The 24,861-nt window shown below is 41.9% G+C and overlaps 1 protein-coding gene across 3 annotated transcripts in view; it reads right to left on the reverse strand.

Moving 5' to 3' along the window:
• The window catches only part of LOC118824279 (roundabout homolog 1-like), a 288,995-nt gene that overhangs the window by 170,753 nt on the left and 93,381 nt on the right, over nucleotides 1-24,861 (reverse strand). The window contains exon 1 of one of the 3 annotated variants that reach the window (XM_036594308.1): nucleotides 20,066-20,800. The exons of 1 other annotated variant lie outside the window; for it this stretch is intronic. In XM_036594308.1, the coding sequence (XP_036450201.1) occupies nucleotides 20,066-20,129 (64 nt within the window). In that variant the 5' untranslated portion in view covers nucleotides 20,130-20,800. Of the gene's footprint in view, nucleotides 1-3,559; nucleotides 4,061-20,065; nucleotides 20,801-24,861 lie in introns of those variants that run through there. One more of the 3 variants, XM_036594307.1, reaches the window with a different exon arrangement.

The following is a 24,861-nucleotide window of genomic DNA, read 5'->3' on the forward strand; positions in this document are numbered from 1 at the left end:
TCGTTTTCTTTTTTCACAGAAGGGAGGAGGTCTCAGTTGTCCCAACAATTTGCACTGGCATTTGGATGGGGGGATACAAACGCTCCACTAGAAAAGATGAAGTATCAACCGCAAAATCAAAACCCGCCGCAGTTCGGCTTCCACACACCACAGCCTCTTTGTGTAAGAGAACCCCCACAGGTAAATAAGCTTGCACACTCACACACACATATATATACAATGAGATGTGAAAGCTGATCCGACGCGAGTTCAACAAGTGTCATCCTCTGACAAACCCGAGCGTAACATTACAGGGTTGGCCCAGGTTCACACAGTCAGGTCATTTTAAAAGCACTCCTGAAACAATGTGCGTAATTGTGTTGGTTCCTCTTTCACCTGGAACGCTAAACACACTCAAAGTGACTGGCATGCCTGGAACGTCAGAGCTAGGGATGTAAAATGTAACCGAAGGAGTCGATTCAACTGCATCAGTTTTGGATCTTGATCATCATTTATTTATTTATTTATTTTTCCCAACATTTTCCAATTTCTTCACCAGTTGTAGTCGTTGGCCAATTCCACCAGCTAGCTAGGTCTCGCCCTATCACATTCATTCACCATCTGTTTGTTTTTTGCACATGACTTGTACACAATGATCAGTCACTGTTGTTGGCATGGTGACAACCAAGCTGACTGACCCGACTGTTTGCCAGTAACTCAAGCTTTTTCAAAGAATGTCAAAAGGATAAGTTTGCCCTCTGCTTTATTATGGATTATGTTAGTATCTCCAAAAAGAGCTCAGACAGGGCTCAAAGTGGTCTTCAGACATCTGAGCTACATGCAAAAGCACTCATAGTTTCACACTATTTTCACTTGAAGACATTCTGTCCATTTGTTAGGTTATTTTATTTCCTTACGGTGCAAAAAACTCTGCAAAATAAAAAAAAAATTGTCACATCTAGTTTGTATAGTTTTCATGTGAAAAAATGTGCCTGAATATTTTGCATTTTCATATTTTTTATTTGGGCCAGATGAGCTACTGTCTTTGACTTTACATCTTTAATGTTCACCAACAAGGGGAGAGTGGACACTGAGTGGAGACTCCAGCAGCACTGCTGTGTCTGATCCACTCGCACCAGCACAACACACACTAACACGCCACCACCACGTCAGTGTCACTGTAGTGCATAGAGTGATCCCCCACCCATATAATATATCTGCTCTGTGGTGGTCCAGTGAGGGTCAGGGGGCTAACAAAGCATGCAGAAAAACAGATGAACTACAGTCTGTAATTGTAGATCTATCTGCACTTGTATGAAAAGTAGAGCTAATAAAATGTACAGTGAGTTTAGATACAAGGTAGGTGTACTTAATAATATGGGTAGGGGGTGTATGTATTTAGTGTGTTTGTTCTGACACTTTCCTCCAGTTGTGATTGGTCCACATGTCACATGACTGCCTACGTCACTACATGGAGCCTCTAGTGGTGTGGAGGATTAAACGTACACACAAGTTATCTGAAGCAAACTTTCAACAGCATGTTCGGCTGTAGTTTGACTTCATTTAGTTCTTTCATTGTGTGAAGTCTACTGTTAGCTTTACATGCCTAATTCCAACCCACACTTCATCCTGTGATGGTGGCCATGGCAGCAGGACTGTGACCTAATAGTGTCGTGTTTGTCATGACAAGTGAAAGCAGCAGCATATGATGAAGGCGAATGTCAGGTTGAGGTGACGGGGGATTACCTGTGTGCTGCTGAGAGCGTCCACACTGCTGATACTGTGACTCAGAGGAGGAGAAATGTAATCTATCCATCCTCTCCACTCCCAACCCCACCATTACACACACACACACACACACACACACACACACACACCTTATGCATGCATACATACACACATACAAGCCAAATGTCACTGCCTGTGAGAACCGAGTACATTATCGAGGCTTTGTAACAATAAGTCCCGAGGCTATTCTCTATATTTGGCGTTGGCTAACATACACAACAAGATGAGAGCTGTGAAAACTCTCATTCCCCCTTCCTGCTTCTACACACACAGCCCAGGAGCTGAGGTTAACACCATCTGACACAATTACTGCAGCCCCAACACCAGCCAGCCCTAATTTAGCCCGACAGATATGGACAAAAAAGGCCATGCTACGCAGCGATGGCTTGTTAAAAACAATCCCATTTGTCTGTAAACGTCAGTTTGCAAGCGGCTCTGATCCGCGCGCTTGATCCGGGATTAGAATACTCACTTTTAATGGCCTGAAAGAGATTGGAGCCGGCTCGGTGTTGTTGTTGCCAATGTGTTCTTTAATAAGATCACCCGTCTATGGAGCACCACAGCCGGAATCCTGCACAGCAGCAGCAAGTGCTCTTGGGGATAAGACAGACTTGAGCAAACAGGGACGAGCTTAAGACGGGAAATGTTCTGAGGTTATACAAAGTGCATATGGGTGCCAGCCACGCTCCTGATCAAGTGTCTTTGGCTTTTTTTTAGCCTAAAAGCCAGACACTCCGGAAGTTTCAGACACATCAACGTTAATGCGATATCGACAACCACTGGCTACCATTAACCACCAATTTTAGCCACTCCTTTATGAGTTTATTGCTATCAATGATATCTTAGTAAGTGAAATCATCTTAAGTCTAGTCATTATATGAAGAGTTTAATTCTAATATGCTGTATGTTGTACCTATATGATGCAAAGAGCTTATGAAAAGGTTAACATCTGACATATAATGGACAACACCGGTTTATTTCTCTAATATAGGTGGCATTAAACATAATATAGCACTGATTAAACCAACTCTTACTGTATATCATGAAAAAGAAAATCTCTGGAAATAATATCTCTCATCATGAGATTGATGCATTCAACATATTTCTAAAAAAAATTACTTGTTTTAAGTTATTTTATCTCATGCAACTGTCTTACTCCACTGGCAACATTGTAGCATGAACAACTATCTGCATTATGACTTGAAACAAGCGAAAATGTCTGTAAATAGAATAAGATAAACAAGCTTAAAACAAGTAAAAGTGCAGCACAGGTTGCTGTTTGGTTGCTGTTTTTTGGTTACTCCAACACAGCTGATTCAACCTATCTGCTAATTAACATGATTCCTGAGTTGAAGTGGGTGTGGCAGAGCAGGGAAAAGATGAAAATGTGCACAGTAGGGGCCTCCAGGACCAGAGTTGAGAACCAGTGCCCTTTACATGTTGCTAATTTGCAAAGGAAACCCATTTCCAAATGACTGAAGTTAGAACTCCTGCTACCCAACTTGCTCACTTTGCATAATACTTTTTGTTTCATATTTTGCTAAGGGAAACAAAGAAACTGCAACACTGTACAGTAAAACTGAATTGTCTTGATATAAAAACAGCTCTGCAACCATCTGCAGTGGTAGAATAGTGTCCCAGCACTTTGTAAAGCAAGCACTGCAAATAGGGCACATGAAATGATTTAGGCTACTGGGTATGCGTCACATGGAGGGAATGCTCCAGAAGTCAGGCAGGACTAATATTAAGAGCTCCTCTCCGTCTCTAGGAGCCCCTCTCACCCTATACTTACCGAACATGAGCTCATTCCCCTGGGAGTGTTTACGGAGCGCTGCTCCGATGGGAACGCCGACAGCAAAAACAGACCCCTGTCCAAGGGGAAAAGGTTCAACGGCCCAGCGGGGACTAACAGTGAGGAAACCCAGCTCCAAATGACCACACAAACACTGTGGGTTTAAGGCGGACATTAGAGGAGAATCAGAACCTGTTCAAACTCGATAGGACAGAAAGGAGGGAGTTCTGTTTTATCTCTCCCCTCTCCACTTTTTCTCCCCCAAGATTTTTTTAATGACCTCATGTGTGCCTGAGCAAAAAAAAAGGAAACATCAAAGCTCTTTCACTCTCTGATTGATCTAGTGTGTTGCAATATTCATGTTCATCAGTAACTGCCCAAAAGGATTTCTAGAAGTTCACTGACATTGACACTCCTGCTGCCCTTGAAAAAATCTGGCTGCTTAAAGTACAGTTTTTGAACCCACATACTGCCTTACTAATGTTGGTAAAACATGAAAAGTCGTGTCAAATTGTGTGCCAAGGGAATGTTAAAGCATGGCCCCACCTTGTGAGTGCAAATAAAAGGGCATTCTTTCCACATTCATGGTCAAGAGCCTCGGACTGGTGGAGCTGAAGCCTGGCTAGGCTTTCGGAGCGCAGGCGGAGAATACCTCGCATTGCTTTTCCAAGCTATAAAAACTACAATTAGCCTGGCAGCTGTGGCTTGTCATTCAGTCAGGTATGAAAAGTGGAAGAAGGGTGCAGGGCTGTGTGTGGCCCATGTAAGGTGCCTTCCCCTCCCTGCCTACTCCATGCTAATGCAGGGTAAACACAGTGTGTAGCCAGCATGCGCAAGGTCTCCGAGCACCAGGCTACTAATGGATATAAAAGTACAGGTGTAGACCATCGGTTTAAAAAAGAGAGCTCTGAAAAAAAGGCCCAGACTGCACAGCAAGTGGAAAAAAAGAACTAGGCCTATCAAAATGTTAAAATAACGACTTTATTAATTGCATTTTAATGTGTAGTTAATTGTGATTAATCACAATCTCAAATTTGATCCTATTTTTTATGTAAAAAAGCAGTGTATTTTGTTATAGTCCCTGTGTGAGTGGACAAAATAAGCTCCTCAGAATGTATTTATTACTGTCAAAACCTCAATAACATTATTTTCATTGTGTGAATACTAAGCTGATCACGTTTCCATAGAGTAAAAGCAGTTTCCAGGTTTCATCACTGCAGCTGTAGCCTTTCCTGCTCTTTTTCATATAACTTGTGGATTCTTGTGCTCTTGAGACTGCAGCTTTCCACTTTCCATTTTCTATCCATAGGTCTCCTGCGAGCACTATATTGCTTAAGTTACTGCTTTAAAAGCTGTTTAAAAGCTGCTACAATCGTAGATTCTACCATAGCAACATACAGTACAGAGCAGCTGGGCTTCATCCTGCACCACTAAGAAACAATCAAAGGGTCAAACTAGCCAAATGCATTAAACAAATTAGTGGTATTAGTAATTTATCACATAAATATGTTATATGGTGCTATTAGCATGTTATTAATGCATTATTAATTGTTATTGATGCGTTATTAACATGGTAATATTGATAACCTTAATTTATACCAAAGAATTCTGCATAAATTCAGCTAAAATGCTGTATATAAAGCTAAACTAATAATGGGTCCTGTAGTACCATAACAGTTTTGTTGTACTTGCAACCAGTTCCCAGACTGTGGAGGCAGTATAGCATGAAATATTGGACAAGACTATACCAGACATTCACTGGCTTATTAGGGACACATTTTCAAATGTCACGCTCAGGAAAAAAAGCTTATTTGCTTGGCAAATTGGGCTGGGCTTCTAGGTGGGCCCGTCTGGGTGATTATGGATGTCTGTTTATGAGTGTGTGTGTGTGTGGTGCCTCAGTATGTGTGAATCTGAGCTACTTCTATTTCAAATCCTCTGTTGTAATTGCTGCTTTGGCAGCAGCAAAGATGAAATGTTTCTTTCAGCGTCTCTCTCTCTCTGTAAGGGTAGCGTAAAACAGGCCAGGGCACAGACTCTGCACATGAACCCTATTTACAGGGCAGCAGGAGTAGCAATTCCATTTTATACATTAACCCTCTGTGTTTTACAGCACACCACCCAGGTCATCTCCATAAAGACAGAAGGTAGAATCAGGATAAATGGCCAGTCTCCTGGATGTTATTGGACCGAATGGGAATTAAATGGGATCATAAATCCACGGAGGCTTGGAGATTCCGAGAGCGAACCTATTTCAAGTGGACATGGATGGCAGATGAGAGACAGGGGGAGCAGGAACACTAAAACGATTCACGGAGCAGCTAAGCGGAATGAATGGAACATTGGAGAAATGGCACAGAGGCCTAGAGCGGGCTTTATAACACAACATAAATATTTGGAGGGGGGAATTAAGAGCAGACCAAATACTGCCGAAGGGTTCCTTTTCTGGAAACATCCGTAGAAATACGTCCATTACCTCGTTAAAAAGACATTTCCTGTCCTTGTTGGTTACTTCTGAGAGAGAGCTGCTCCAACGGTTTCAATTGTCTCAACTGGGTTTCACAATATAGACAGACAGCTTTACTTCTGAGATTTGGGCTACATGCTAAAGGCAAAATATCAAATACACACATCCACTTTCACTCACATAGATGATAATTTCACTCCCTGACGTCTCATCAAAGTTAGATTTGTCTGTAACACTAGAACCAAAATATGCACAATAAGATCAGTGCTAAATGGTCCAAAAACTACTTTTGCACCCTTAAGACTATATCTAACACATATGTCAGGGTCATGTATTATATATGACAAAGGTAATGACCCATCTTTCCCCACTGAAATGTCAATCTTCCTAAAAACATAAAACCATATGAAAACGCAGTTAACCCCTTAAATGGCCAGGGCCCACTGGCCGGCCCAAAGTTTTATTACATACTTCGGTACCGCTTTAGAATAAGGCTAACCTTATAAAGCATTTATGAATGGTCTAATATCAGTTTGTTAATGGTTGTTAGTTAGGTCATAAACACTTAAAAAATCATTACTAAGCAGTTATAAGACATTAATGAAAATGGCAGAAGTGAGCTGTTATAGCTAATGAATAAGTGATGAAGCAGATTTAATGTTGACTAATAGATAAGACAAATTAAGATCAGTAAACACCAAAATCTGAGGTTTAACAGTATAAATTAATGTGGGTTCACTATTAGGCAAACAGGTCACTGTTGCCCTGTTCTTTATGCGTTGTAACTGCTCATATGATTTTAAGGTCTTTATGACCTAATTCATAACCACTAATAAACTCATTTTCAACCATTCATGAACACTGTAATCTTGTTTCATAGTGGTGCCCTCATTTCTATAACTTAAAAATAGCTCAGCCAGTTTGCACTGTAATCTCAGTAGTTGTTCAATAATAAGCCTTAAGATGTAATAAGCCTGGGATGTAAAGGGGTTAAAATAGTGCCATGTTTTGTTCTGTTTTATACTGTCTAAGGAAATCATTTTAGCACAGTAGCACTATGAAACAGATTATGCCCCTCTGTAGGATGGTTTAGCTGGTAGAGCATTGTTCTCTGGTTCTTTTGGCATTTCACTAGAAGGGAGGGTCGCAGACACCCGCGCCCCATCCTCATGAGCCAATGGCTCCTCCTCCTATTGTTCAAAGCCACAAAGAATCCCCCTTGAGCTGCACATCTGCAAAACAATTTCTTCTTTTAGGCCCTTGATGCCAAATGAGTGAAAAGAATTAAGGCTCACAGGGTGATAAACTTGAGCACAGCCACAAACTACAATGGCCACCACTTCATTGCAGTGAAGAATCCTTTTCTATTTGTCCTGAGGCAGTATAATTATCTGACCCCTTTTAGAGGCACTGATTTCATGTCAATCACCCCCACAGGACCTGTTTCCATGATGGCATGACATTTCCTTACATGTTCCCTTTCTACGCCTTATCCTTCTCAATCTCTGCTACTTAGGTCTTCCTGATTCAACTCACATGAAAAGCACAAGAGTCAGCATGAAGGCTCACAGTTGGCGGCAGTTGCGTCTGTCAGGGAAGCTCTCTGTCTATGAAGAGTGAGGTTTCAGATGTTTAGTTGTGGGTCCAGCAGAGTATAAAAGAAACAAACCACTGCCGCCATCCCTAGAGCCCTCATCAGAGTAGTCCTTCTTGGAGCACACTTGCTCTGCTGATCTCTGCCAGTAAAAATCAAGGTAAGCTGGAGCTTGGCTTGCTGGTGCAAAAATGTCAGGGAGAATAATGACAACGGCATCTTCACTTGTTCCATGGGGGGGTTTGTACACATTATCTGTTGATCCTTCGCCAGGATCTCTTATGAGTTCATTATTTCCCCACATGTCCTCCAGAGAGGAGAAATGTCAGAGGCAGCGGCAGTGGTCGGATTGCTCCATCTCCAGCCTCCAGCTAACCCCCCCTTCCTCCTTTGCCTCCCTGAGCAATTTCCACCGATGAGGTAAGGTTTCAATTTCAGACAGTCACAAAGGCATCAGATTTAGCTTGAAGTAGCAAGTTTGAGGCTGTGCTCCATGCAAAAAAAAAGGCCTGGCACTCAGCCACATGCTTGACTCAGATCTAGCTTTGCCTCTTAGCAGAGAGACGGAGCTGGACTGTAACCCGGCCACAGCCCAGGGACCAGAGATGCGTTTCTCCTGCTCAAGATGATGATGAATACATGTACCATCCGGTCTCAGCGGAGACGAAGATCACCCGCCGGATGTACGATGAACAGGAACGGAGCATCTAGGGTAACACAGCTGACTGAGAGATCCATCACATACCACACTGAGAGGGAAATATTAATGATTCTTGGACAGTCTGCTTTCAGAGACCGTAACTCAACAAACATATCTGATCCTTGAAGCTTTGACACCAACACAAACTGTGTACACAAGCCTTGACAGACTCTTCAACATGCACCTGCAGGATGCAACCAAACTCCAGCATACACTCAACAAAATATTTCCACATTCTCCTAAAAATGCATGTCCAAAAGTATCCAGAGATCTGCTCATTCAACATTTCTTCAAAAATGAAGGGTGTTAACAAGGACTTGCCCCCCTCCCCGTTTTTCTGCTCCTCTGGGAAACCTTTCCACCAGAGGTCTTCAAGTCTGGACTTTAAATCCAGTTTCCAGTCCTGTGTTTTGTAATTACTGGTATATAACTGAACTGTTGATGTGTCTGATTGGTGTCTCACTGACCGGTGATTACAAAATCCCGGCCTGAAAATTGGATTCAAGGTCCGAATTGAAAGACATCCAAATGTCACTGCTGGGACTTGATTCCATTAGCCATAAGACAAGGCACTGCTGGTTGATCAGGTGTGGTTCACAAATGGTGCCTCAAATACATCCCAAAGGTGTCCAATAGTGCTTCATCACTCCTAATAACATGATTCCTCTGTTCCACAGTCCAACACTGGATAGCTTTACAACCCTCAAGCTGGTGCTTGGCATTGCACATTGCAATCTCAGATGTCTGTGTGGCTGCTACAGTATGTTCCATTGTGTCACCAATGCTTTTCAGTAGAGATTACATGACATGCAATTTAACACCTATGTCAGCATTAGGGTGTCTAAATACTTTTGGACTTGATGGTGTATCTTTCCTGCTCTTGTTCTCACATTTGGACCTCCTTGCTTTGTCGACAGTACATATCTCTCCTGTTCTTGCTCTCTCACTCATTAGGCATCTGGAGATAGCGAGTTCGGCCAGGCAACGAGTGCTTGCGCTGATAAGGCAAGCTCCATTACAAGGTCAACTGCTGGTTAATTAAGCGGAGAAGAGGCGGGGGAGCGGCTGGTGCAGTAACGAGGTTAGCCTAGGGCCAGGGCTTTTAAAGACAGGCGCTGACAGAGCTCCAGCACTTCAGCACCACTCGTTCATTCAGGCATCTTGCATTGTAAACCTGATCTTATTGAGGCTGTGATTGAGATGAAACAGGTGCGCGTCTCTGCAGCTGGACATCTTTCTCTTTCTGGATGTTTGTCTAAGCTGCCAGAACTATCGTCATTGCGTCTGGTAAAGAGACAGCACATTATCTGGAGCCTCTTTACACCATTCAACTCCTGCACTGGAACACTCATGGCCTGATCAGCTCGTCTCCTTCGCACGGCCAAGCCAAAGTGTACAAAAGCAAGATGAACAACCGCTGCCGCGGCTACACAGAAAGACAGAAAATTAGGTCATTGTGGATGCTGAGTCATTTATAATCCTCCTAATGATCCCAATTAGACAGTCACAACAACTGGCATGGAAGCAAGAAAAGAAGGAAAGGGAAGTAATCTTTTTTGTCTAAGAGTGCAAATGTGCATTTAATTGGGACAATTACTGGGAGTCTTCAGTGCGTCGTAATCAAGAAATGAAAGACACTGACTCCTTCTTTGAAATTCAGCAAGTCCCTAGACAGTTTTACACAAACAAATGGAAAAGGGAAGTCGGTTTTCTATTAACACATGGAAGCTATACGCGGTGATATCAGCTGTGTGGCTTCCTATCAAGGAGAGACAACCATCTGGGATGGATTATGTTTAAACACACAGTGGTGCAACACAAAAAAAGTAAAAAGCCTCCACCCCTTTTCCCAGCCTAAAGAGCCATTTAAAAGCAGCATGCTTCCCTCCCCATCTCCTCGACTTAGCTGCATCTTCCAGACAGTAAGCCTGGACCAAAGTGCACCTTAATTTGATTTCCGCATGGAAGAACGTTCTCCTGTTTTCATCTCATCCCCTTTGTCTCTCCATCCCTTCCTGGAGGTTCTAAAAGGCGCACTGCATTCTTCTGAGGTTTACCGTCAAAGTGGAGGGACAGGTTGAGTGACTTTCCATTCCATGTAATTATCTGATCTAGTGGAGCCTTCAGATTCGCTCATTACACATGCTTATCACTGGATCCCAGCCCGAAGATTTACAGCAAGCCACTAATAATAGATCAGCATATTAAGGCAAATTAACTTCGTTTCAGGCTCTTCTAAGAGGACAGAGTCACTCATGGGAAAGCTGTTCATTAGGGTTCAATCTTGCCTTTAAGCTTTGAAATGTTTATCTGGACTGTCACTAATGACTGAGTGAAGGAAAGGGGAGTGGGGGGAGAGCGAGAGAGAGAGTGATAGAAAAAGGGAGAGAGCTAGAGGGAGAGAAAGAGAGGGAGTGAACTCTGATGTGGGGATAAAGCAGATTTCTCGTCCCCCTCTCCTAACAAGTTTAAGATGTTTCACACATCCTGATTCTCCTTAATCCCAGCTTTAATTAAAGAACCAGCTTAATCACTTAAGTGTGTGTGCACGTATGTGTGTATGAGTCTGTCCAAGAACAAGAGGAAATGAGTAGGCTTATGCCCAAGTTCTATGTACAGTACTGTGCAAAAGTCAGAGACCGCCCTTCTTTAATTTCCAGGAAAAAAAAGCCATTATGTGCAAGCTATTCATTTCTAAAGAGGTTAGCTATAAGATCATCTACTTGCACAAGAAAGAGGAAAATCAAAGGAAAGTAAATAAAAATGGAATTTCCAAGAGTTCAAAAAATCACTGAAAAACAAAGAGAAACGGGACTCCTAACAACCATGCAAGACCTCAAAGACCACCGAAACTGTCAGCATCAGATAAACAGCACTGAAGCTTTCATCTTTGATAGAGAGGAGAAAATCAAGCTCCACTCTTACTTCAGATCTGAATAAATCCACAGGTGTTTCTGTCCATCCTTCCACCATGAGAAGATAACTCAACACTATGAGTCTAAAGGGTGTGTAGCTGTCAAGAAGCCCTTACTGAGAAAAGGAAATAGACCAAAAAGAAGAAGATTTGCAAATCAAACAAAGTAGTTTTTAGGGTTACTTGGATTATGAGAATCAGAAAATACAACTTCTAAGAACTTCAGAGGAGTGAAAAAATGCAGATTCCCTTGAAAAACTGAAAGCAAGTCTCCTGAAAATAAAGGCAAAGGATGGACACACTAAATATTGCAAAATGTGATATTATATTTAGTCGTTCAGACATTTGTGTAATTGTCTGTTAAATATATGTTTTCTGCTTTATTTTTCCTAACGCTGAAAAATGAAGCACTTCTATTTGATGGCTATTTTGACTGGAATCAGTCTTGCACAGTGCTGTATGTTCGCAGGAGCAAGAGCACGTTCAGGATTTCTGGTAAATTTCTGGATGAGCAGACACACCAACACACATGCCAGTGTACCTGCAGTTGATCGATCGTGGTTTCACCTCATCAATCGATAGGCACCCTGAAGCTGGCGCAAAGGTTTACACAGAGCTAAATGGATATCTGTGACCTTTGATCCTTCTGGTCTCTGACATTTTAGGCCTGACCTTTGAGTTGATGTAGCTTGGCCCTCCTGGCCCACAGCCACGTAAACAGACCCACCTTAAAATTCTACCCCCGATGCTGCAGCATGTGTATGTGTGTGCCATGGCCATCCATCCCCAGTGAAACTGAATTAGCGCTGTGGGGGTGGTGCTGAGCGAGACCTGGAAAGCCTGGTCATTAATTGGCCCTGTGGAGCCTGCTGTGCCGTGTCACGCCGGCTGTCAGGAGCCTCCTTGGACCGAAGGGAGGGGATGAGGGGGGGACTGTAAAATTAATTATGAGCAGTTATGGTGCAATCTGTCAAAATTTGTTTTTAGCTACTCCCACCTGGTCAGGTTGAGCCGAGAGACTGATGGCATGTTGGCATGTGTTTGTGAGCGTAAGTTGCTGTTGATAACACATCGCCATACATACAGTCTAGCTGGTGAAACATATTACTACACATTACTGTAAGCTCATTCAAAGCTCTGCTGGACTGCGGTAAGTAAATACTGCAAGACTAAGGGATCCATCTCAATTAGCAGAATTAGATCAGCAGGTAGTGAAAGACCTAGGAAGGGTGGTGGGGTGTGCGTCATCCACATTTATAGTGTGCAATCACTCTCTCACAATAGAACCCTGGGGCAGACGTCAGACAGGGCAGCTTAAAAGATGAACAAGTTTCTGTCAATTCCTCCGAGTTAGAATCCATGTTTCTGGCAGGTAGGGGCCTGGCAGCGGGAAGAAGGATTATCGGATCATAAGTCTCATGTGAGAACTATGCTGCTTCCAACCACTGGAGCAGTCCCAAGAGATGCTTCACACAGGCTGACTTTCTAACTGCAGACCACTTTAAGACTCCATCTGTTAGATATTCTCAGCGGATCTGTTTTTGCACTTCATCTTCTTGGACTTATTCTAGTGCTGTATGTCATCATATTGATGATGAAGTATCTGTAATATATCTATAACGCTGTATCTTTGCCATGACGTTCTTAGCATTTAAGGAGAACCTAACTTTTGTATAGATATTTACCAAATCAAGCTAAAGGCTGTTACACACCAAACATGATGTGAATAAATGGCACAAAAATGTGAAAAATTTGGAAACAAACGCTGCGAGTTTTGCAGAATTTTGCTGTGATCTAGCCACAAAAAATAAAACAAACAAACACTTCCCAGCAGCATGTTTCATTACAAAGACAGCATAAATAATCCTGTTTAACTGGATTTAGCAGCACAGTGTGTGAAATGTTGAAAACAAGTGGATTTATAGTTTCTGATAGTTTTTTTTAAAATGTGGCCCTACTTTGCTGTTCCAACTTATCAGAAAAAATGTCGATATATCATGTATTGTGAAAACTTCTTGAAGTACCATGATATTATATTTTTGCCATATCGCCCACCCATACTTTTACATATAACTTGTTTTTTTCACTCTTTTACTCAAACTGCTTTTGGAGATGCTAGCACCACACAAAACAGAGGACAAACTAATCCTAGTTACATGTTTGTCAAAAGGCCCTATTTACTGGGACACAGCTGACCGATTTTCTTGGCTATCACTACGCCAAAGCCAGAGAAAACAGTGATTGGTTGAGTGAGTTCATGTTGCCTGGGAATGAAAAAACTGACACAGTGGCTTTAAAAAATAATGTAGCTGCAAGATATCATCAGTTATACACGTTTGAACAAATTTTTTGACGTCTGAATAAATCACACCTGCTCGGCCTGTAAAGGCCTTAATACTGCCATTTGGCATGACGTTATGCTAACTGGTAACACAACTTCCTCTGCATCATTAGCCATGTTAGCACAGTTTGGCCGGAATGTCCCTTTAACCAACAGCTGCCTTTCCTCGCATGCACACACACGCAAATATAAACACACACATGCAAACACTTGCTTAAAACTGGACAAAACTGAGGGCGACATTGGCCGCAAACCCAGAGTAAACAGACACCGCATGGCCGGACGCACGGGACCTTTCAACTTTTAAACCACGGACAAACTACTCCACTGAAAAAAGTGTTTATTTAGAGATCCAGTCAACCCAAACTGACTGACCTCCTTACTGAATGAACCGACTCTCTCTCTCTCTTTTCTACTCTCTCTCTCCCAGCTGTGAGACACGGCCGGGCTGGAACTCTAACACTCAGGAAATAACCAAACAAACATCTCCTAGCGAGTTTAATCCAGTCCGTTTCCTCTGTGTCAGGCCTGAGCAGAGCTTTAGCTTCTCGCCCGCTGGTTATGTGACGAGCCCTCCGATTCGGATCAATAGAGCAGCACAAAACTGCACCAATATTGGAGAAATTTGTTTGATTTCGGGGTCATTCTGACCTCTACGAGAAAACGTAAAGAAAGGTTCTGCAGAGTTCAGTCTAGGCCTCGGTGTGCCTTGGGTGAGGCTGGGACAAGTGATAAGCAGAAATAGAGCAAGATTCATTCAAACCTCTGAGACCAGATGAACTAGAAGGAAAGGTAAGCAAAGTGACCAGCTTGACTCGTAACTGCTGACTAGTTTTGGGGCTGAAGATTCACAAGTTAAGTGATTTAAGCACTCAGTGCTGCTGATTCAATCATAATCCTTTCCCAGAGTTTTAACCCTTAAACATCTAGGGCTATAATTATAGATCTGCTTCACGTTCCACTTACACTTAATTGCAGAATTACTTATAGGACCCATGTCTTACATTCATATTAGATTTTCCCCTCCACTTATAATGTTTTGTGTGGTTTATGTACATTGTTCATTTTTACATGATAATTTTTTAACCTCAGAATAAACAGGCTGTTCTGTTACTACACTGTTAGAAATAAAGGTTCTGTGCAGGTACATTTTCATTCATCAAGGTACAAACAATGTAAATGTGCTCTCAGGGTAAAACAGTGGTTTTAAGGTCCAATTGTGTACCTTAAATACGTTTTTACCTTTTGATAGAAAATTTAGAATCAGCACTAGAATTTGACAGAATTTCTCTTTCTTTTGTTTCAATTAGTTATGAGTGAGCTATACTTATGTCCACCATGGATGACCTAGGAAGGTTAAGGGCCTTCAGGGCTACAGCCTCACTGGCCATAGTGGTGAAATTTTTGAGAGTAGGTGTGATGAGCACTGTGAGACGAAGCACTTTAAAGGTTTTACATGGCTCAGCCTTGGGGGGGAGAGGTGGGAGACCTCTGTTTGGTGTCTCAGCTTAGTAAACACAACAGGAAAGCAGGAAATAAACAAGGAAACCCATCAGAATGTCTTCTCCACAGCTCTGACAGCGCATGCAAATACACACACACATATGCACACATACAGCCCATTACACATGCCAGTACGCTCCAGTGCACACCTTCAGCAAACAACTCGCCACGTGAGCGAAAAATACAAATAAGCCCTTTTCGCTGGTTAAGCTCAGATACGGGCCATGGGTTTCTTTAAAAAGAGTGGGGGAGAATAAGCAAAGGGGAAATAAATGAATACTGATCATTACATGAGCTGTGATCTAACAGGTAAATTAGGGGTGTAGCGATTCTCCAAATCCATGATTTTTGAGCTAGTTCACACCTCAGATTTTTTTTGTTTTGTTGTTTTTTTGGGGTGGGGGTAAATAAGATAAAATGGGGGGAAAAAATCTTTTTTTTGGCGAACACATGCCAAATTTTATTATTTTGTTTTTTTTAATCAAAAGTTTTATTAAATCACTAACAATTTGGAACACTAAAGAGAAGCACAAAAAAAGAACATGGTATACAGGCCTAACTTTAAATAGAATAATAATTTTGTGATTTACATGTTATAGTGTTGATGAAAAATGAATTTTGTAACATAATGAGAGCTCAACAGGCTGCACCAATAGAGAATGATAAATAAAAGTACAGGAGACTAGACAAAATGGGACACCTAACAACCATGCCTGGTAAGACCATAAGACCTGGAAGACCCCCAAAACTGTCACCTTTAAATAAACAGAACTTTCCTCTTTAAGAGAGAGAAGAAAATCACAGGTGTTTCCATCCATCCTTCCATTGTGAGGAGACAACACTGTGAGTCTGAAAGGATGTGTAGCTGTCAAGAAGCTCTTACTGCGAAAAGCAAAAAGAAGAAAATTTGAGAAAAGAAGCTGCTGGTGTTCTCAAAACAATGGATTGACCACCCGAGAGTCTAGAGCTTAGCATCATTGAATGTATTTGGGATTACTTGGATTGCGAGATGCAGAAAATGCAACCAACTTCTAAGACTGAGCTTTGGAGATGTGGAGAAATATCCTTTGACAAACTGAAAGCAAGTCTCCTGAAAAGACTGGAAGCTGTGATAAAGGTGAAGTGCGGGCACACTTATATACTGAATATGTGATATTATGTGTGGTTGTTGAGGCTGCTGTGTAATTTTCTGTTAAATGTTTTCTGCTTTTTCTGATGCTGAAACATGATTAACTTGTATTTAATGGATGTTTTGTCTGAAAATGAATAAATGAATGTTGAACTCTGCTTTTGCACAGACCTGTAGCGGTGGCCAGGGCACACCACACCCCTGACTTTATAATCACTTTGTTTCTCTGCAAAAGTGCTATGAAGTAAAACTTTACAAGTCAATAAAAGCTGAGAAACGTGTGAAAAAGATAAGTTAATGATCAAGTGCTGTGACGAAGAAGGGTTTACTGCAGATCCAAGTCCTCGCTCGCCCAGCGATAAAATCACTCATATAATGACTCACTGAACATTAGGCTTTAGAAGCGATTAGCCAGACGTAGCTGACAACCACCATATCTTAGCACATGCCTTAGCAGTCGTTTATCAATTCTGCAGGTGAACTAAAAGAACGTCTGGAGCTTTGCAAAGCCTTAACTAACAGAACGGAGTCTGAAATGTGCTGTGTTAAAAGGACACATCTGTTAGTTGAGGTTTTGTAACAGTATGAACGTCGCCTTTCCAAGGCGTCACCCCAAGTTCAACCCTGCAGAGAAAACATGGCAAATGCGGTTCAAACATCAGCGCACAAATCACGCAAGCAGAAATGTGAGAGGGGATAGTAAACTGCTTTTAAAACCATTACAGTGTAACCGAGGCTAAGCCGTGCCAAAATCATCTCTGGCAACGTCGAAAGGACAGAGAAGAATGGCTCAATGCTACATTTAGCTTGAAACGCGTGCGTTTCCCTTTAAACAAACAGGATCATTTCGGCCGACGCAATGAATGAGAAACAGCTTCGGCCTTAGAGCTCAGTGGAGGCACTCTGTGGGGTGACTAGAAATACTCAGTTCTTTTCTTTTCTCTCTCTTTCTTGCTCATTCAAAGAAAAAGAGAGAGGAGAAAAGCAGTTTTGGCTTCACCCTCCCTTTTTTTTTTTTTTATCCCTTCCAAGAAGAAACCATGAGCGAGACAACCAGTCTTTCCACAGAAAATGCCGTGCCTCTAAATCTAATAGAAGTGCTGGCTTTCCAGCAGCACCCAAAATAACACGGCTGCCCGGTACCTCCGGGGCGGGTAAAAAATCTATCCTAAATCTGTCTGTTATCCAGTCAGTGATCAAACCAACAACACTGAGCTGAGATCATGTTGCGGAGAGACTCAAGGTAACTAGGCATTAACGTTGCGCACCTATGCCAGGCCTGTGGAGTCAGGCAGTGAGCTCCAAGCCACCAGAACCTTATTCAGCAATCCCAGCAGGCCACATGGCTCCCATCATCTCCACTAATGGACCGGCCAAGGAACTCTGTCTCCGAAATGCCACGTTCCCTTCTGAAGGCTTCTCTTCCAAAACCCAGTGTCACCATCCTGGAGGCCAACTATGTGGCTTTCCTTGCATCTCCATCATGTCAGAAGCTATTTTCTTTGTGTACCCTTTCAAAAAAGCCAGAAAATGCAGCGCACATCTCTGCCAGACAGAAGAATCCTGGTCAAAGCAGTATGCTAATCGCTAATTTGGGTAAAGCCTGGAGGAACCACTACTGATTCTTTCACATGGAATGAATAATAGCAGTTTGTGGGGGAACAAACTATTTCACTGGCTTTGCTTGGTTTCTCCAAACTCAGCAAGTCAGCACTGTGCAAGTCTTTTGGCGCTTTTTAGGGCCTTTTTTCGGATGGTGGTTCACACAAAGGCATTCTGCTGGTTGTTCTCCAGGAATCTCCACACCTGCACAGGTCTGCAGAGCACTACCTGAGGCCCATCTGTGTCCTGCTATTGTGCTGCTGTCGGATAGATGAAGGAGATGCTTTGAATTCTCCTACAATGGAGGAAGCGAAAACAGCCACGGAGATGCTGGAGAACTCTAGAGAGGTCCACCTGAAAACAATCTGTTTTGGTAAACCAGCAGGCTCTTTAGAAGGGAAGGTATGCGGGGCTTCGAGCCATTATGAGGCCATTCAAAACGCTCGTCTCTGTAATCTGGAGGACCGATAAGCACCAGGACACACACACACACACAGAGCTCATCCTACAGATCCTGCTGGTCTCTGCAGGTGCCCCTGAAACGTGTTGAGCTTTTCCTCAACACGTTAATGCACTCGCTGTGCTGAAATCAGACATTGCCTCCATGCAGTGCAGTACCTCATTAAGGCATTTTCACACGACCAGATGAGACCAGAGTGGAGCACAGCTTCCCTTGTGGCTTGTGTTTGTGTGTGTATGCTTGCATTCTAGCCATGGTGTCCCACTGTCCTACTGTACACAGCAATTCATTATCAACACTGCATTGCTGTTGTTAACCTGCTTCAAAACAAGCCTCCTCAGCTCCGCACAGAGGCCTAACTGGCACAGAGGTATCACTGGCTTTTCATGCCCCTTGTCTGAGCTTTAACTGAAACTGAACAACCAGGAATCCAGCACCAATTAAACGAAACGTTTACATGTACAGTTCAGCATTTTTGAACCAAAGCAGGACAGTTATAAATAAATACAGCGTCAACACTGTTCATCTTCTGCTTGGTTTAACACCCGGATTTATAATGACACAAAGGTGTGACTCATAAAGACAGAGGTGTGACTTCTGGGAGTTATCAAGTGACACGACAAGTAGGTTTTGGTATCAACACACATATGGCAAACACAGACACTGATTCATGTAATGTGAAGGTGGAACAAATGAAATAGGGACAGAATACAATATCACTGTCAGAACAAAATCTCAAAAATATTAAGCTTAAAGGTGAAGGAAAAAACTTTTACATTTATAATGGAAGTTCACGTAACAAGATTTTTTCAAGTATATATATATGAAATAATGTTCCATTAAAAACATAAACGTTTACTGATTTTTATGTATGGGATGTAACAGTACAACATAGTCATTGTATCATGACTAGCATGTCATATCTATATATATATATATATATATATATATATATATATATATATATATACTTTACTTATATATATATATATATATATATATATATATATATATATATATATATACTTTACTTTTCCATTAAAAACATAAACGTTTACTGATTTTTATGTATGGGATGTAACAGTACAACATAGTCATTGTATCATGACTAGCATGTCATATATATATATATATATATATACACTTTACTTTTAATGTAAATGTAACCATACGTCTTTTCAAGTAATTCTGGGTCATTTCTTTTGGTCCATTCATCATAAAACATTAACAATGTAAGGGGGAGCAGACATTTTCAAACTATGCCAAAAACTGAAAAACGACAAAAATGGAGATATGAGCTTCTGTTCTGACAGCACCAATTTATATAATTTTATCATTTAAATTTTAAATAATTTTAATTTTCTTTGTATTGGTGGACTTTTATTCATTGATGTACAGCCATAAGACCACTCCTCTTGGTATCACTCATCAATAAAGTCACGTTACATTTACATAGGATAATCCCAGTATGTGAGAGATTACTGAAGCTTTCATATTTAAAATGAGGTAACTGACTGACCGGTAATGACTGGCTGGGTTCCTGATAAGACCATTTAAAGGCATTATTCAAGCACACAGCTTCCCGACCAAGTGTCCATGAACTGTAGTAACACCTTTGCAGTGTAAATGTATTAACACCTTTCTTCAGCCTAACTGTTGGATTTATCCCTCTTCTAAACGTCTCTGTATGCTGAGGGTCAGTCTGTCCACTTTTTTACACGCAGATACCTGTCACATCATTCACAAGCGCTCACATCACAGTAAAACAAGTGAAGACAGGAGTGAAGTCCGTTTACCTGCACTTGTGTGGAGTAATCCGAGTAAAAGGAAAAATAACATTCCCATTGAGTGTGGCATCATTTCCACTTTCCTGGAGGTGGTTTTAGAACTCCTCGAAACGCGTGCAGTCCTGCTGGAAATGTGGCATAATCTCACTATCCACACCAAACGGTACTTTTCTTGTCTTCGATTTTCTGCTAACTGATCTGCTTTAAGTTCCGGAGCGGTTGGAGAAACGTAGAGCGGCTCTCATGATGCTCTGTGGGGGGAAAAAAGTTTCTGGAAGTGACCAAATATTCGCCGGAGCTTTGGTCAGCTGCTCCGCTCTCCTGATTTGTCCGGGAAAAATGGTTTTGTCCCTCAGAAGCGCAGGCTGCGGGGCTCCATTCCGGGGTTCATCGCTTTTAGCGCAAAGTCCAGCCGCCTCGACGCAGTTTGGTACCGGATCCCGATGCAGGACGAGCTGAAAGTCCCACAGAAAACTCCGCCCGGCCGAGTCCACAGCGCGCGCGCGTGCGTGTGTGTGCGCGCGCGTGTGTGTGTGGGTCTGCTGCTGCGAGACCAAACGATAGCGTGTAAGTTAGCGGAGGAACAGAAACCGCTACAGCGGCTCACTGACTGTGGAACAGAAAGACTCCACGTGCAGCATCGCTAAATTGTGGAGGCTGTGTGTGAGTGAGAGTGTATGTGTGTGAGTGAGAGTGTATGTGTGTGTTTGTGTGTTTCTGAGCGACCCTTCACTTCGTTTTCATTCAAATCCCCCCAGCAGCACTCAGGCTTTTACTACTGCTCACTATCTTAGCCTCTAGGAGCGCGCGCACGCGCGTGTGCGGGTAGCCGGCAATGTGTGTGAGAGAGGGAGAGAGAAAAGAGCGAGAGACAGAGAAAAGGAGAGAGAAAGGTGACATTGAATAGAAAGAGGAAAGGAAGAAAAAGGAAAAGAGAGATGGATACGGAAAGAAGAAAATAGAAGTGGAAGAAAGAAAGGGGAAAAGAAAATGAGTGAAAGAAAGAAAGAAAGAAAGAAAGAAAGAAAGAAAGAAAGAAAGAATCTGCAACTGATATGCTACTACAGCTGTTAAAAGAAATGTAGAAAGAAAGAAGAAAATGAAGAAACTGCAATTGACAGGCTTTTGCAACGGCTAAAGGACATGTAGGTAGAATCAAAGAAAGAAACCCAGACTGCACTGCAGCTGATATTATTTCATTACTGAAAGTGACGTTCTGACAGCGGCGCAGCGCTTTATTACTATTTAATCCACTTTTACACTGACAGAAAATTATTAATAAGTGAAATTAATAAACACTGATGTTCATAACCCCACACTGAAGACAGATTTATTCCTGAGCTATATATTATCTTTTTTTGGGGTCATTTAGTTTCCTATAGGCCAAATGTCCTTTGACGTAAAGCACCCAGTAATATATATGTCACATAAAGGCTGCACACTGGGGTTATAAAGAAAAGAAAAGCCTCATTCAGTTTAGGAGACGGCCGAGAGAAGTAAACCTTTAACCTCACTGAGAAAAGAAAAATCTCACAGTGGAACAATGGCCTTGAATGTCTGCAGTCATCCAGGTTATTGAACTGTCTAGCTGTTGTAAGTGAAGGTGATTGTATTTGTGGTGTAATCTAGAAATTACACCACATGTCCAGCTGCATTGACCTACTACTACTGGACAATGGGACAGGCAGTGAGGTGCACTGGGCCAAACCATTTCTAACTGCGTAGCACCCACCTCAAATACCTTACAGAGTGACTGCCTTCAGTTTGATGCGTTAAATGCAGTGAAATAGGCATCATGCAGAGCAGTATTTCCAATGTTTAGCTTATGTGACATTTGTGAAAATAGTTGTTTTGTTTTTGCATATTTTAACACACATTCCAATACACATATTTTATCAACATTATAAAGTACGCTGACTACATTTTTACTAAACATTCTAAGACAGATGAACGGACATGCCTACAGCTTCCCTCATTTCTTCTCCACTGGGTCAGACAGGCTGTAGTTTGGGAGGCACCTAAAAGCTTTTTTATCCAGCACAGACAGGGTTGAGTGTGCCCTCTGCTGGCCCATGCACAACATTACTGCCTTTTTGTTCTGGCTCTGGGGGGCTACAAACATGCTTGTTAGGCCTACCAACATTTTCCCACCGAAACCCTTTCCTTTTTTACACGATCTGGCATTGTGTGATTAAATGTTTATTGTTAAATACAGCATAGCTGATGGTGAAACATCTCAAACATGTGGCCTAATTCACACTTAATCCAGCTTTACAACCTGGACGCCCTATTACTGCGGTGTTTTTTCCACAAACTGCGTGTTTGCCGAAAATGTGCACGCCACGCTTACTGTAAACTCAGCTCGTGTTGGCCGAGAAAAAACTGTTCTCCAAGCCAAAGGTTACTAACAACTGTTTAATCTGCTCTTTTATATCTCTCTGCAAAAGCACTTTAGTGCAGGGGAAAATCTTTCTCAAAGCTTGTGTTTATGGGGCCTGTTGGCACGAGCTGCTGAACACAGGATTTTTACTGATGCTAAACTCTCCCAGCATGACATACAATATCCTGCACATCCGAGAGAGAGGAGCGAGACCGCTCCACTGAAGAAAGCAATGTTTCTCTACTTCTTTCAGTGCTTTTGAAAAAGAAACAGAGGGTAATTCGGCCCATCGCCAACTTCTGCCAACTCTGCAGGCCTCTCCCCGCTTCTTGGACAGTGTAATGTTCTCCTGCCGAGAGTGAAAGAGCATAGCTGCATTCCCCGCTCCCGCCTCAAATCCTTTAATTGCCCTGTATGAGTGCTACTAGCCGCCCCGGCCCAGCACTCACGCACAAAACCGAACCAGGCCTGGAAGCGACGCAGCTCAGCACGAGCCATAAACAAACAGCACAAACACGGCCAGTCGCAAAAACCTCTCGTCAGCACATTCCATGATCCCCTGCCTTCTGCCTTCCCTCCAGCTTCATCTCTTCATCTCTTTCACATCAAGCCTCTTCAGCTCTTAGAACAGCTGCTGGAAATGGGGGCAGGACAGTTAAAGGTATTAATTTGGTGAAATAGGTGAAAAAGGTATTAGTTTGGTGAATTTACACATTTCTACTCCGAAGTAGTCAATGAGCCAAGACATGACCAGTCCATGAAATTTGCTACTTTAGTTGCACTGGAGCTATGAGGCTAATGTAGCTAGCAATAATTGGAAGATTATACTTCACTCATTACCATCACTCACACATAAATCATCACACATTTGCCTCATATGGTCAGGCTCACTGTGCAACACAATTCTTTCCATATTTATGGATGAATTTACATGTCAAACATGTGGTGTTGATTTAACACGTAAAGCTGCACTATGTAAGACTGAGGGATTTGGAGACCTCTCTGGTGGAAGCATATAATTACACACAATGTTTTTGTAACGTGCTTTGAACCCCTTCCTGAAACGGATTAATCTGATGATTGCGAGTGTGTTGAAAGTGTATTAAAGAGAACTCAGTCAAAACTTTCTGAGAACGTGTCTTCCTAAATCTAACTGAATTATCTTCTATTGCCATCATCATTATAATGTTGATTTTGTATTTAAGAGCTGGACCTTCTTTCTAAGCCTATATGTGTGATGTTAAGATGTATGATGTGGTCTGAAAAACTCCAATAACTTTTTTCAGTCTTTGTAGGTTACACCATATTTTAGCAAGTCTTTCTCCTCCTCAATCAGCAATGCCAATTCTTTCAATTTAAACAAAAAATCTTACATAATGCAGCTTCAAGTGATGTCAAACTTGCTTATGTAGTAGCTGACACATGAGGGGGCGGTCAGACAATGGCTTTTCAAACTCTCTTAAGCACATTTTTTTTATTGTTGTCTATGAAGCAGTGTGTTCCATGACTGAAAAGCACTCCTCCAGCTTCCACAATGCGCTTCACATTTTTAAAATGCACATTTAAGTTTGTGCTGAGAACCCACACAAGAGCACCACATGTCATCTACAGCTGGACAATCAATATCAATTATGCCTAATCTCTTGTCACTAACCCAAAATGAAGGAAAAATGGGTTTTGGCTGTTTTCAAACACCTGCAGCTGTAAATCAATCTACAAAAAGATGACCACAATATGAATGTGAAAAAGAGTTTTCTAATTATTATTGATATATTTGTCAGTGTTGAAATCTTTATTGATCATCTTGGTCCTTTGTGTTCTCTAAAAACGCTGTATGTTCACATACTTGTCAATCAACTAATATTCTACAACCCTTAAGGAAGTGCACTGCGCTTCTTTCTAAGCACAAGATGCTGTGCGCCTTGTATTAATAAGCTGTCATCTGAACGCCAACTAATCAGGATATGACTTGTGGCCTTGTCTTGACGGGGATCCCCTGATGAAAGTCTGACTATGAGGTGACCTATGTATTTATGCATACTATTTTCACCATATATTTTGTGAGGTTTTGCCCTGTAGTTTTTTTCACAGATATTACTAGGCATGAGTCTTTTAACTTCATATCTGTATCAATGTAAATGATTTTTACATTCCAGGCCACAGCACACTGGAATTGCTGCATTAAGCAGCACCCAAAAATTTTGAAAACCATGCCTCCCGGCACTATTCAATTTTCACACTACGTATTATTTTGCTATTACCATGTTAAATCAAACCCTGACCACAGAAAGCGATAGTAGGACACGTGGCTTGAAGCCACAGTAGTTTACATGTGGCTTGAAATTTACACCCAAACAGTAAAGTCTTTTACATAAACAGCGAAATGCTCTGTTACCTCTCCAATGTTGTAGCCTAGTGTTTTTCA

The sequence above is a fragment of the Colossoma macropomum genome, unplaced genomic scaffold (assembly GCF_904425465.1).
Source record: "Colossoma macropomum unplaced genomic scaffold, Colossoma_macropomum, whole genome shotgun sequence".
NCBI lineage: Eukaryota > Metazoa > Chordata > Actinopteri > Characiformes > Serrasalmidae > Colossoma > Colossoma macropomum.